Here is a 15,759-nt window from a genome sequence, read left to right as displayed (position 1 = left end):
TTCAGTAGGAAGATGATTAATTTAATACACTTATCTTTATATATTATTGTTCTTAGGTAAAGGGTAATCCAGTTTCTATTTTTAAAATGTGAACATTTATTGTTTGTTGAGTTGAAATAATAGATCAAGATAACTTTTGTTTAGTGTTCGACCTTATTCATTGCTTTTCTTGTTTTTAATGATAGTTACTTTAGAATATTTTTTTTTACAAAGCACCAGGTTGATAAAATCACTACTATATCTTTCTCAGGTTGTATTTATCACAGATTAATATTATTTCCAAATGATGTTGAAAATGACAGATCACTGAATAACTATTTCGTCCTAGTATGAGATCCTTCACCTGTACTTACCTAGGACCCTGGCAGAGATCGAGTGCAAGATCTTAAGTTCTAGCGGGAAGTGCTTAATTCTCAGACATTGGGTTGACATCTAGCAGTCTGTATCTATAAGTTCAAATATTTAGCTTCACTAACCCTTCTAATATACCTATTATGAGATTTGTATGAAAACATATTGAATTTTGTGCTAAAAGGGATGTTACAATATAAAGTGTTTTCAAGCTTAAATTGACCATCAAACATAAGTTTTAGACTCATACTAGGAATACAGATATATTCAGATTTTTATTACTGCTCATATAATTATGTATTGTTTGAAGATATTTCGTTAGTTTTCTTAAGATCACTGTTTATTAGACATTTTAGGCTTCAAGCAAACGAGAAGAGTATAAATCATTGTGTTTCCTCGTCATATCATCACTTTGAACATAGTTCGTTAGTCATACGCAGCATAGATCCTGAGCCATATGAAAACCGATTCATTTTGTTACATCATATTAGCGTAGAGATATGAAATTATCATAACGAAAACCTGAATGGCACTAGTTATATGTTTTAGACCACCTAAAGTTTTCTGAGTTAGCCATTTAAATAACTATCGACAGGATACTTTAATAAAAAATTACTGGTAAAAATGTTGGAAACTGTTGGTGAACTATTTGAAATTAATGGTTTAGTTGTGATGTTTCTAACAGTATATCCAAATATGTTCATCAGTATTAATTCCAAATTAAATTCAGTTTATAGCTCACAGCTTGTTGTATTAACAAAGGATAGAACCAGTTGTTAACAGTATATATTCTATTATTGATTACACACATACTTCCACTGTTTGTTGTTATATCTTGATTTTTTAACTTGTAGTCAACGTTCTTTATTCACTGATAAGTTGATTGGGTGTTTGTCGAATGACACGAGTAAGAAGTCTTTGAAATTTTATGAAACCTCTCACTCTATTTTCCGTATGAAATTCATGTTTACAGTCCTTCATATTTATTGATATAAATCTAAATATTCTGTGTAATATGTTGGTTAACTGTTATTATTGAAGATCAGGATTTTTTCAGTCTGTAATATATCTGGAAGTTACTTTCAGATTACATATCGTTACTTATTCCTTCCTTAAGTAGTATGTACTAAGTAGTGTAGTGGTTTAGTAGGAATGAAAATTATAGCAATTGAACTAGATAGAAATAGTGTGAGACATTATAAATTTAGGCTAAAATAATCCATCTGTTTATACTTTATGGATAAATTCGTCATTGATTGTAAATTTAGTAGACATCTTTTAGTGAAGTTATATGAGAAGTTGGTTATCTGGGAAAATATCCATTATGAATTTCATCTCTATATATGATTGATAAGGTGTGACATGTTTCTTCATTTTTAGTGAGTTGCTAGTTAACTAGTTTTCAGAATATGATTTGAAGGTCTTAAACAAAACAAAATAATTGTCATTTTACAATACTATATAGATTAAATTCACTTAGTATTACTTGTTTGAATCTTCCCTTTGGTGTTTAGGACTGCTACTAGTCAGTCTCTAATTGGCATATGTGCATACTGTGCGTATTGCCTCGATGTAGCCTTATTTCACAAGCATTGTAAACAAAGATGAATGGTGGCTAGCACAGGAATCCAGTTTGACGCGCGTTTCATCCTATTTGGGACTCACCAACTGGATGTACCTGCATCTCAGAGTTGATGTTCACTATGGGACTCGAACCCAGTACCTTTCGCTCCATCTTTGCTTACAATTATATAGATTATTTGATAGACACTCAAACTATTCATTAAAGTTTAAGGGACTTTCATTAGCCAACAGTGAATTTCTGTGAAGAATTTTAAAATGTCTGAGAACAGTGTATTAAACATTTGTATGAACTAACATAAACCTTAGTATACGTCCTTTTACGCTTTTATACAACACCGCAAAAGCCTAGTTAAGATCAATCTTATGACCTGTTTCGATTATATGTTTTATATATTTATATATAAATGTTCTTAACGAGTATATGTGTGATCAGATTGTTCGAAATGTATTGCGCTAATATCTCATCACATAGTTCTGATAATCTTCGTCTATTCTTATTATACTATCGAAATAACAATTGTCATCATCGTCATTCATCTTTCATTTTGCATGTAGTCTTCATTCATCTCATTAAATTATACGTAATAGATGACATTTTCGTTTGAATAAATACGTAACTCTATCCCCTTTGTTATGTTTAGTCAATACTTCTTGTTCGAGATGATAAAATTGAACGGGACTGAGACATTTCCTTTGATGTCAAAAAGAAAAGGATTCATAAAGTAATTAAGAAAAGAGGGAAGAAGAACTAAAAAAATATCAAATAATGATGAAAAGGTTTCTGAAAGTCACAAAATAGTAATATCAAGCTAAATTTTTGAGAAATGCTGAACACTCTAGAATAAATTTCATTGATTCATTTCCTGAATATTTGGCGCCTTTTATTTTTTGTTCTTATCTTCTCCCAGCATTTGAATACGTCATATACTACTACACCAGGTTGTGTACTTTAATTTTTTTTTCATTTTTGTTTGATAATTATATGCCACTATAAACCGCCAGAAAATCAAGTAGAAACGTAGTAATAAGTTTTATAAAAAAAACTACGAATAACTGGACAAATGTTTCGTCTAAATTAGTTAATGGAAATTGAATTTATGGGATTGTTTTTTCCATTCTTCTTATTCGGCTTTTTTGTTGTTGGGTAAACACGTATTGTTTGGTTGTTTTCAGTCATTTTGTTTTGCCTTTTCGTCATTTTGATCATAGAAATATATGCATATTCACGTATGTGGTTATTTCATTCTAATATTTTCTTCGGTCCCATGATGATGAATAAGGAGAGGGGGATGAACACATGTGTGAGATAATTAACGTTCTTTTCTTCAACAGTTCCATTAAAGCTAAGCTTTTTTATTCGTAGTACACTCACCTCCCTTCTCCACAGAGCATCATTTTACAAAGCAATTTTCTTTCAACTAACATATATTTCATTAGATCAAAATTGGACCCTAGGATGAAAATGAGATCAATAATTTTCCATTTTTTTTTATTGAAACTTTGCATAAGCCACCCCGAAATTAAAAAGAGAATACAATATTAACTGACAGGTACCTATTTCACTGGGTATAATGGTTAGTTCAATGAAGTTGATAATTATTAGTTAAAGAGAAGATGGAATAAAGCTAGACACCTTTGGATCCCAGCTCAGTAGTCTACAAGTTAAGTATTCGCGCACGCGATTTGAAAGTCTTGGGTTCGATTCCCAGTCGCTATGTTGTGGATGCCCACTGATAAGGAGTTCCACCTGATGATGAAATGGTCATCTAATGCTTCCAAATTTTCCGTGGTAGTTTAACTAAGATCAACACATGAATTCAAATCTATAAAAAACTCAATTAGTTGTTCACTATTTTCAATAAAAACTCCGCCTGCAGCTCTTTTAGAGTTACTGACGGTCCTAAGCCCGGGCGAAGGAGGAGGGTTGGGCATGGGCTTAGCGAGCCCATCCTGTAGAAAAACTAACTCGCTAAAAGAATGCTAACCAGAAAATAATAATTCAGACCATTTAAACTATGCCCTGGGAGTTGAAGGAACAAGCAGATATGAAAAAGATGAATAATAACTGGAAAGAACTGGAAAAGATTGCCCAGGACAGAGTTGGGTGGAGAATGCTGGTGGGCGGCCTATGCTCATCTACGAGGGGTAACAGGCATAAGTAATAAGTAGGTAAAATTGTTCAATAAAACCGAAGAGGGGGATGCCAAAAACTGAATGCAAAGACTAGTTTTGTTTTATACTTCGTACCACTGTAATATTGATTCTTTTTGACAAGAATTGCATTTTCTTATATACTTGTATAGATTAGTTACTTTTTTTATTCATTATATAGATGTTCATAAACAATTTAATTAATTAATTTCCAGATGTGTAAGATTTATAATTGAGGAGGGAAAAAACAAGATAGTGAAGTACATAAACTGTCTAGACTATGAATTAGAAGAAATCAAAAAGAAATAATTATATATAGTTGTATCCAACTAATTAGTCATATGTAATCTTCCTTGTATTATGATGATAATCAAGTATGATTACTGAGGAGAAAAAAATTATTGATCAGAGGGGGTTTTGTGGAGAATTTAGTATTTTCACAATTGAAATCATGAGTCAATTGAAATTAGACCACCATGGAAAACCTAGAAGCACAGGACGGCCGTTTCGTACTGTTGTGGAACTCCTAAGCAGTGCGCATCCACGATCCCGCACTCGCAAGATTCGAACCCAGGACCTACCAGTCTCAAGCCAGAGCCCTTAACTGCTGAGGAGTCCCATAATAGGACGAAACGGCCGTCCAGTGCTTCCAGGTTTTCCATGGTGGTCTAGCTTCAATTGACTCATGATTTCAACTGTGAAAAAAAATTATTGTTTTTCTTGTAACTAACTATTAACTGAAAAATTATACTAGACATATGTCTTTAACTAAGTGGTACATATACTACAACATTCGTCATTTTTTTGTAATTAAATCTAGGATTAGTAGTATTGAATAATGAAACCTATCCAATTGTTTGATATATGGTTTAATTAATATAACATTTCTCCCAATGATGTAGTCATCATAACATTATTTTCATCTTATTAATTAATATTTTAATCATTCTACAGATTCTATCTTATTAATTTGTATATGTCTTTTTCAACCTTTATTAATAGTATATCTTATATGTATTTAGTGGATGAGATGATTCCGAGGGATTTTAGAGGTGTATGTGTGTGTGATTGTCACTTTTCAGGTGCCGAAACCATTTATTTATTTATTTAAACACATAAAAATTGGTACAAGGGGGCACCAGATATATATGCGCCACACAAATCTCATTTGATTTGTGTCAGAGCTGTGATACTGCTCAGGTGCCCAAACCGAAACAGGTGGTTTCCTTGGGGGGCCACAACCGGAGCCTTTGACCTAAAGGTCTAATCCACAAAGCAGTGGGGCATCGTGAGAAGATGCAGTCCCATGGTAGCCGGTGGCCAACGATTGGTTCATACGCCATTTGTTACCTCAGGATATTGGAGCCCATGTGCACCATCGGTTTGAAATCAGGGTTTTCCAACTCTCCTAGATGGGTTAGCCGTGTCCACCAACCCGGTCAAAGCGCTGGACATTCGCTTTTCGTCCTCTCACTTCCGTAAACAACACCGTGGCTACGAGAAGGCAGTGAGTAGGACTTTCCAGGTAGAGGCTATATACGCGTCGTCATTTGAGAGCATTTTTCAAGAGAGAGCTGACTCTTCCCACTCTCGGCCATACCAGGGCATTTGGGGGCGCCAAAACCATGCAAGGATACTTCTTCATGATGTGTTTAAAAAGGAAGCTGGATTTTGGCTTTGTGGGGACGTGGCTCACAAATAGTTTTTTTGGTCAGCAATTGGTAACGTGTTGGCTTTGTGTTTTGAAGGCCTTACCGAAGGTTGTGGTCGTGCAAGGGAAACATCTTCCTGTTGTCACAATCTTGCATGATTTGTGGTACCACTTCACTTTTGAACCATTAATTTAGTGTCTTTCATCTTACCGCTCTCTAATCTGTCAATCTGGTAAGGTAGAATCTAAAGGAATAGGTGTTCTAGCCAGTATAGCTCGATTGAATTGCCAAGGCTATGTAAGCCTGACCACCATGTCAAGGTAATAGCTATGGTCGGATTGTACGTAATCAAGTCATAACATGTATGGAGTCGTATATATTAATATTAAGCCGAAACCTACACAAGTATGTCATATGTTTTATTATAGGTCGTGAAGAAGTTGTTTGAAAAACATTTGCCTGCTGAAATATAATGTTTTCAATATTTTATGGTCATCCATAAATTATTTGTTAAATTATATATTTAAAACAATCAGTCCATTTTATAAACAAGTATGATGTAATAATATGACAGACTAAATTAGAAACGTGTAATTTCCTTGCCTTCGTTAAGTTCTGAATAATATGGTCACACATACATACGTGTCAAAGGTATCTGCCTATGAAAGCAAATCAAGGTCAACGGAACAACAGGTCAAATAAATGTAAAAGTGGTCATTCGAAATGCAAGATAGACAGAGAGAGAGACGATGGGGGGGGGTTAGAGAGAGATGATATAATATAGAACAGTAAAATAGATCAAAGAGTGCCCTGTGGGGACGATATACTAGATACGATATCTTTTTTCCTTTATAAAGTTGGAGATTATCGATTTTATTTTTCTTATAAGGTATTCGCACTCTGATACAGTCGAATTCAGTTGAGATAATGTTACATATTTTCTATTTAGTAGTATGATTATCATCAATTGCATATTTTTTTAACAACTGAAGGGTTTGATTATAGTAGTAGGCATTTGTTAAACTTTGTGGGACGTATAAACTCAGTTTTTCCATTCTACACATTAATTGCTTAAATGATTCATTTATATTTGCAAAACAGTCCAAGGCATATGGTTTGTTATCTGAGTATAAATGTGTGTATATATATGTCAATTAATATTACTAAAACGAAGGGATTCTAACTTTGACCTGATATATATTAGTCATCTTGAATGTGTGGACTATTTTGGAAACAAATAAAAAGTTAACCCAATAATTGATCAATGTTAACTGTTTTTATATTAATTATCAGAAGGGGTTTTGTGGAGATTTAGTATTTTCATGGTTGAAAGCGTCAGTCAATTGAAGCTAGAATCTCGCGAGTGCAAGATCGTGGATGCGCACTGCTGAGGAGTCCCATAATAGGACGAAACGGCCGTCCAGTGCTTGCAGGTTTTCCATGGTGGTCTGGCTTCAATTGACTCACGCTTTCAACTATGATAATTTTATATTAGTGAAATATTTTCTAGATGACAGACAATCTAAAACAAATTAATTTTATATAGTTTTCCCGAGGTAGCATGAAAAGGTCCATGCCTTATTATAAAATCTAAGCTTAGTTAGAAAGTTAAAATAGATTTTATGACAGTACTAATCTTGCTCACGACTTTGGGGACCTATTTCAATTAGTAACATATGTTAATGTAGAAGATATGTGTTCTATACGCTTATCATAAAACTAAAACACATCTTACTTGACCTGAATTATATACAGAAATCCAAAACAATTTTGGAATTGATAAGTGATAATTTAGGTGGAGTTATTATTATCTTTACCATCAACAATGTTTGACGAATTTGTGATATCTAACACTTTTGGTCAATTTTCTGTTTATTTAGTGAATGAATGGTGCAAAATAAGGAGTAGTTTTCATCAAAGATTGCATTTCAAGCGTCTACGATTAGTCGTCACCGTTTGTTATGAACATGTTGGATAGAAAACGCTAGTATAACACGAGTTAGGGCATGAAATGAAATGCAATGCAATGCTGACCCAATAAATGAACGGAAAAGTGCTCGGAATCGCTGTTTATAATATACCCATTGAACACTCACCTATTAGAATTAATGTCACAGCTTATAGGTAACAATTAATCGAAACTTGTTTTATCATTCCAAAACATATGTTACAGGAGTTTTTAGGTAGTGAATATTACATCAAGTCAATGACATGAGACTGATCTTGAACACATTTTCTAAAGTAGTAAGTAGACACACTTCATTCAAATGAAAATAAAAAATACAGCAATTTGGAATTGATTTGAAAAATATGAACAATAAAGCCAGATATTGTTTCAATAACTTGGAACTAAAATTATAAAATATTTGTAATCTTCCAATGAGTAGACAAATAAACTTTTCGACGCTTCCGTGTTTGACATGATTTTGTAAGTTCTTGCGTAGGAAATGGGATGTGAAATATGTAATATGTGATAATGTAAATAAGTAGTTTAGTTTTGTTTGCTTGGTTTTGTTTGTTTGGTTATATGATGTGTATAGATTAAATATCACAATCAATTGATCACTCGATTGTGGTTACATCTCAGTCCTACAGGAGGTTGGTCGCGGCCCGAATAGCTCAGTGGTAACGTCTCTGACTGTGAAGCTGAGTGACACGGGATAGAATCCGCCAGGGAGCATCAGTTCCCTCAAGATTACAGGTACACCTTGCTGACGAGTGCCAAGTAGCACGAAACCCGAGTCCAGGGTTTCCTGTTGACCACCTCCAACCACCATCTTACCTCAATAGATTAAATATGCTTATTCAGTGAAATATTACAATTTAGTTAGATTTTTGTTCCTATTGAGTACAGTAGATTTAAGCACTAAATGAAGTGCTTCAATTAAACACTTTTCTTAATATCTGAAGAAACATTGCTTAAATATTAGGATGTTCTTAATATTGATCTAACGATTGTTGTGAATATATTGTGTGATTATGTCAGTGATTTGATATCTAGGTTTACTATAGAGTTATAAATTATTTTGGTATTGGAGAAGTACTCGTAAGTCTCACAATGTCAATATCAGCAAGTTAAAACCGATTGCAGATACAGAGTTTATAATTGCTACTCAGTTTGTTTTGTTAGTAAAATATGCCTTTGAATGTGAATATAATTGCACTGAAACATAGTTTTGTTAACTGGCCAAGTGTGGTCACTCTCTAATAGATTAGTGATAAACTCGAGGGATCAACTGTTAAGAACGCTAGTGTATAATATTCATCATCAATACCATATCCACCTAGATATGATAACATTTTCAAATCTCAACGTATACACTAATTAATTTTCTCGTTCACACAATAAATTTCACAATCTCGAACTTAGATTCTTAGTATGTCGCGTAATACTTGAGCACTCGAGCGCTAGAACCCTCTCAAGTCTCAAAATCAGAAGACTAGTAAGTAGGAATGTATTTCCCTACATAGTGTCAATTATGGTACAAAACTGTCAGGTATTTATAGTTTTTAGTAGAAACGAAATCATCATTATAGTTATCCAATCCGCACACAGGGGGTTATTAGCATTGCAAACTACACGTAGCGATTCTAGAGTATTCTTCCTAAAGCTGATTGGATGGAATATTTTCGGCTCCTTCTGGGCTTCTTAGAGCTTCCTCAACTTCACCTGTGGACCGTCCTCACATATACTCATTCACATACAGACCAACACAAAATTATGTTTAATTTAAGATCATTTTTGATGACTTGGATAATACACAACATTATTATTGTCAAACTTGTTCGCATATAGTAAATATGGGAACATTGTTTTGATCCTTTTACTATTTCAACGTAAGTTAATTTAAAAAAAGAAAGAAAATTTATTCACTTTCCAATGAATCAACTTACACTTCATTGTATATTGTTTCTACTAATTGGAATATTACAGAATATCCATTGACATTTATTTATGAAACTATTATGACAGCCTAGTAACAACAGAAATATTTTGATAATTTATTTAATAAACATTATCATGTTTTTATTCTCTTTTTTGTGGTGACTAATTTGAATGTTGATTTTTTCAAAACAACTGTTTAGATAATTAAAATAACTTATTGTGTCATTGTATAGGAATAAACAGAATTCAGTGAAGAAAATCCGACTCACACGACTTCGTCGTGCCTCTTGGATCATGGGACTGTTTCCATGAACTAACATGGGCGGTAACCCGGGTGGTGGACATCGGCCTAATCAACCACTCTACCAATACACGAGAACGATTACGAATGCTACATAGAGTCAATGGATAACTATTGAGGGTTTAAAAGAGTGGTAAAAAAATGAGTCTGCCCAAACAAAAAATCGAATGTGAGTGTTATGTAATGGTTCTGCGTAAGCAGTGCAGAAACAGCTATTCCGCCCCGGTAGTTGTGCCGTGCTTCGACGTAGCACTCTTTTCCAGAAGGACCTACTAGGCTTCACCATTCCATATGGCTGGAAGGGGCATTTAAGCTGTGCATTTGTATTTATAGTTATATATATGAAAAATATATGTCTACAGAAGGATAGAAAAGATTGCGTCATATATTAATTTGAAACTCTTATTATCAAATAAGGTTACGTAATAATCAAAAGGTAAGAGAAGAATATAAAACTGGAAACAATTTACAAATCAGATAATTGTCCAATTGACAGATATCAAGAAAATTGACAAATATAAAGGTTATAATAATAAAAGCTGAAAAATAATCAAGAAATTAAATAGGAATAATGTATATTTGTAAAATCTAAGCGAATGAATTTGATGTAAATCCAACGTTTTGCCTGTCAATCTGGTCCAAGCTTTTTCAAGTAAACTTGTATCAGGTAATAATAATAACTGATTAGAGTTTAAAACCACAAAAAATCAGTGACAATCAAATAAAAATAATGGAAAAAGGTATGAAAACCAAAACATACCAGTAAAGGGAATTAGAGCCAAGGAAGGATGACAGGTTGGATGAATGGCTTTTGCATGCAGAGTTCGGGATTGAGTTTGGGGATTGGCAATGCCTAAGCAGTGCATAAAATATTGATTCAACTTATTTTCTATCCAATTCCTTTGACTGTGTAGATTACTTTAAGAAAAAACGACTCCTTTGGAGCGTTATGTCCATAGTTGATTAAATGCTTCTGTATAGAACTAGTAATTGTTTTACATTCTCTTTTTTAAAGTCATGCTGGATAGTGTTCTGAGACCCATTTGTCTAATTATATTAAGAGCTATTATTATTATTATTTTAATCTTTACACTAATTGCTTTTCTTTTTCGGTTCTTTTAGGATAATTTATTTTTTTTTCGAACAATCTATGATTTATCATTTTTTGTAATTGTTATTGTCATTATATTGAATTTGATATTTGGTGTAATTGTGGATACATTTGCGGCACTTCGTCAAGAAAAACAAAATACTGAAGAATTAAATAAAAATCATTGTTGTGTTTGTGGTAAGTTAAATAACTAATTTGTATAAATTCATTTGGTATTGTTTGTTTGAATCTTCTCATTGCACAAGCAAGTGACTATCAGGACTCAGTGGCTGAGTTGATAACACGTTGGCGTTTGAAGCGAACGATACTGTGTTAGAGTCCCAGAGTGAACATCAACTCTGAGATGCAGGACGAATTTTGTTCATTTTTGTTCATTCTTCTCATATCTGTCTCCATTTCTCGGCGTAATGTGTTCTTTCGTCTTCCTCTTCTCATTTGGCCTTCAGGATTCCATGTGGGTACTGGCCTTGTGACCCAGTTGGATGATTTCCTGAATGTGTGTCCTATCCACTTCCAGCGGCTCTTCCTGATTTCTTCCTCCGCTGAAATCTGATTTGTTCTCTCCCACAGTAGGTTTTTGCTGACGGAATCCGGTCAACAGACATTCAGTATCTTACGTAGACAACTGTTTAGAAATACTTGTACCTTATTGATAATGGTTATGGTAGTTCTACAAGTTTCCGCTCTGTACAGTAGGACTGTTTTGACGTTTTTTTTAAAGATTCTGGATTTGATGTTGGTTTGCAGACAGTTGTTTTGAGTCCCATATGTTCTTTGACTGTAAGAATGTGGCCCTTACTTTGCCAATCCTTGTCTTTACATCAGCATCCGATCCTCCTCGTTCATTGATGATGCTGCTACCTAGGTACGCGAAAGATTCCACCTCTTCCACAGTTTCTCCATCAAGTGTGATTGGGTTAATGTTCTCAGTGCTTTATTTAAGGATGTTCCTTTTTCTTTTGTGTATGTTAAAGCTTACTGATGCACAGGCTGCTGCAACACTTTGTCTTGATCTGCCTTTGTTCGTGTGTGTAGGATAGAAGGGCCAGGTCATCTGTAGAGTCCAAATCGTCTAGTTGCATGAAAGCTGTCTATTATATTCAGTGCTTCCTCTCAGGTATGTGATAAAAAACATTTGGACTTGATAAACCAAACTGAAAGTTTTCCATCTACGGTGTGGAAAGCAACATAATTTATGAATGATTAGCATCGGCTAACTCATTGAAGCTGTGCAATTTAATACTTATGAGTTTACTTCAGATTATACAGAAATGTAGTTATCATTGGCTAGAGTGTGTTTTTAATACTTTCTCCATTTGAAAATCATGTCGATTTAAGTCCAGAAGTTGTAGTTTGTGGAAAACATGATATTAAGTAGCTAAATTTCCTAAAAGTGTATGCTCTCCGTAGAAGTAGACAAACAAAGGTTTCCACTAAATAGTTAGAAATGCCTTTTTTTCTAAAGATACCACGGGTTGTAATATTCACAGTACAGTCTATGAGTTAAGAGTACGGTAATTTAAGCCTGGCATTTTCCTCCATTTTTCTGGCTAGTGGTTTTTTAGTGAGTTGGTTTTCTACGGGATGGGGTCGCTAACCCCATGCTCAACCCTACTCTTTTACCCGGGCTTAGGACCGGCAGTAGCTCCCAGAGGAGCTACATGCGGAGTTATTTTCCTCCATAAATAATCTTTTATACTAATATTTTCAAAATGAATTCATCCTTCGATAACATAGGAAATTTTGGACATATCAAATGCATATGATTAAGAATCTAATTCAGTTTTTTGCGTAGCTTATATGCTTGTCATTTCCTACAATATCGTAAATCATGAATTGAAATTTTACTTACATTTCACATGTATGAAACTATTGTTACAACTCATATTGAATGAATTTAATCACCTAAAAACAGAACTTCGTTATTAGTAAGATATGACTAAAATTATCAATAGTGCAGTTTCATTCATATATGATATACAGAGTTGAGAATACCAATATCTGACTTTAAGCGGTCGCCACTTAGATCAGACATAACAAGTACTTTTAAATTTAATCTATTTTAATAATAAACCATTTAACATGGCTATTACAATTTATTGGAATCATAAACCGATCTAACTGAGTTAACATTGAGACCTAGGAGCACAAGAAGTGTGTTTCATCTTGGAAATGGACTCCTCAGCAGTGCGCATTCATGACCACGAATCCAGTAAGTTAACCCAGTTCCTTAGGTCTCTAATGCTTCCAGGTTTTCAATCATCATCAAGATCAGACAAGTTTGCAATTTTAGTGGAATTCAACAGTCTCCATAACCTCATACTAACAATGATGGATATAATGTATTAACATGAACACAAATTCATGATGAAGTCTAAAACGTTGTTTGTGAAATTGATCACCCCAATAAAAAATGTATAATCAGCGAAAATTAACACAATATTTCATAACTTGTAGGTCAAAATTTTCAGCGATTAAACGACTAAAATACAAAACTATGAATCTTTTGGAAGTACGTTAGTATATGAATCTTTCATGATCTATTTTTGAAAATCGTTATGTAATTTACTACGAGTTCTTACAACATTGTATAGAGACAGAATGATTTAATTAGGGGAAATTCTTAACAGTAATTTGTGCTTCACAGTTTTAAACGGTTTTCCGTCTGAACTCAGTTTTAGGTAAAAGTGATCATTAAAATATACTAGGATTTGTATAAAATCACCTGAACTACATAACAAAAGTGATAATAATCATATGCTAGTTAGTTTCTAGTTTCCTAATTGTTTACTAGACTTTTGTCAGTGACTGTTCATGATTTGTGGAGCAACTGAAGTAAGAAAAAACAAACAGTGACAGTATCTCATTAGGGAATGAAATGAGAATAGAGCTATCTTGATAAAATATGGACCACTGGATTTTAATTGCCTTACCAAGTTAAATTGTATTCTCCTCGGATAGATGAAATCCCTGCTTGTAATTAATTCTCTATGGAGTAACAGATGATGAATTAAGGAGTTTCAGATGATAGATCAATCATTATCTGTTACATCCTTATTTCTCATATACAGAAATTACTATCCAGTTATTCTACTGTGTCATCATCTTGTTATACTTCATTTGTAATTCCGTATTAATGTTTACATTTCATTGTTTTTAAATTTTAAACATATTCTGGTTATCAGGACTACATCGTTCAGCATTTGATCATTCTAATACAAGCTTTGATGACCATGTTAATGTTGATCATAATGTATGGCATTATATATATTTTATAATATATTTAAAAACAAAATTAACTGATGATTTAACCGGTCTAGAAATCTACATTGATAAACTCATCAAGGTAAGTGAATTATAGAATATAATATGTATATTCTGATATTTATCATAAAACGATTTTGTTCAATACGACGTTTACATTAGTTTGTTGAGATGGACTCAAGTTGAAAGTTTTCTTACTGTTGAGTAAAACAAATGAATAGTTCCCACAAGCGGGAACCAAACACAGGAACTCAGGTTTCGTGTGCGAATGCCCAAACCAAACACTATATTTTTTATGAGTTTTAGATTATGATTGAATTAAGTACGATAGGGAACTGATCTGCTTCCTATCTTCTTAGGATTGGTTACTGGGTTAGAAGGTAAATAGAAGGTCACAGATCCTAATAGCAATACAGTTGAACCAATCGGTAATCGGAATAGAATCACACAGGACCCAACATAACCTTAGCAAGCATCTGCGTTTTTCCCTAAAATAATATTTTATGTTAACCGTTTAAGTTATTTTTGCTCATTTTTCTAAACACAAGTCCCGGTGTAACAAATATATCTACCATCATATCACGTTTCTTTCTTTTGTTAGCAACGCCTAAATTTTGGTTCAGTAGTCACTGAAAATTCTTATTTGAATAAGGGAAAGTAACTTCATCATACGAACTTAATATCTAAGATGACTATTTTTGTAAAAATAAAAATTTGAACTGGTATAACGACGAATATGCTTGTATTCAAAATACATAATGAAAGCAAATAGTAAAAAAAGTTAGTAAATAAATAAAAAACCTATGATTGGATGTAGTTTCCTAAAAAAATAGCATCTAACTGAGCTATGGTTTTTAGAAATTCATGAATATATCGTTCACTTGGATGTCAAGAATTTGTCTAGTTCCATGTGACAGATCAAAGAGAACATTAATTTTTTTTCATAGTTGAAAGCGTGAGTCCATTGAAGCTAGACCACCATCGAAAACCTGGAAGCACTGTACGGCCGTTTCGTTCTATTGTGGGACTCCTCAGCAGTGCGCATCCACGATCCCACCTCGCGATATTCGAAACCAGGACCTACCTGCTTCGCGCCGAAGCACTTAACCGATAGACCTCTGAGCCGGCATCCGATGGCGTTAATGTCTAACTTCAACTGATTCACGAAGTTGAGCGACCGTTCACTAATTGTCTTCAATGAGTTGATATCTCTACAACAGACTTGGTTGAACTCTACTGGTTACTGCTTTCCTTTAGAACTCAAGGAAACATTCTTTACAGTCAGTCACTAGTGAGCATATGATTATAGATCAGAAGGGGTTTTTATGGATATTTCAGTATTTTCATAGTTGAAAACCTATGATTGGATGTAGTTTCCTTAAAAAAACAGCATCTAACTGAGCTATGCTTTTTAGAAATTCATGAATACATCGTTCACTTGGATGTCAAGAATTTGTCT

General features: G+C 33.6%; 1 protein-coding gene across 1 annotated transcript in view; it reads left to right on the top strand.

Moving 5' to 3' along the window:
- The window catches only part of Smp_199540 (inositol 1,4,5-trisphosphate receptor, putative), a gene marked incomplete at both ends in the record, with an annotated part of 43,177 nt that overhangs the window by 18,035 nt on the left and 9,383 nt on the right, over nucleotides 1-15,759 (top strand). The window contains 2 exons of the mRNA XM_018789452.1: nucleotides 11,048-11,213; nucleotides 14,222-14,382. Coding sequence (XP_018644713.1) covers nucleotides 11,048-11,213; nucleotides 14,222-14,382 — 327 coding nt within the window. The remainder of the gene's footprint in view (nucleotides 1-11,047; nucleotides 11,214-14,221; nucleotides 14,383-15,759) is intronic.

Source organism: Schistosoma mansoni, assembly GCF_000237925.1.
Source record: "Schistosoma mansoni, WGS project CABG00000000 data, supercontig 0325, strain Puerto Rico, whole genome shotgun sequence".
NCBI lineage: Eukaryota > Metazoa > Platyhelminthes > Trematoda > Strigeidida > Schistosomatidae > Schistosoma > Schistosoma mansoni.
This window is presented reverse-complemented; position numbering and strand designations above follow the sequence as displayed.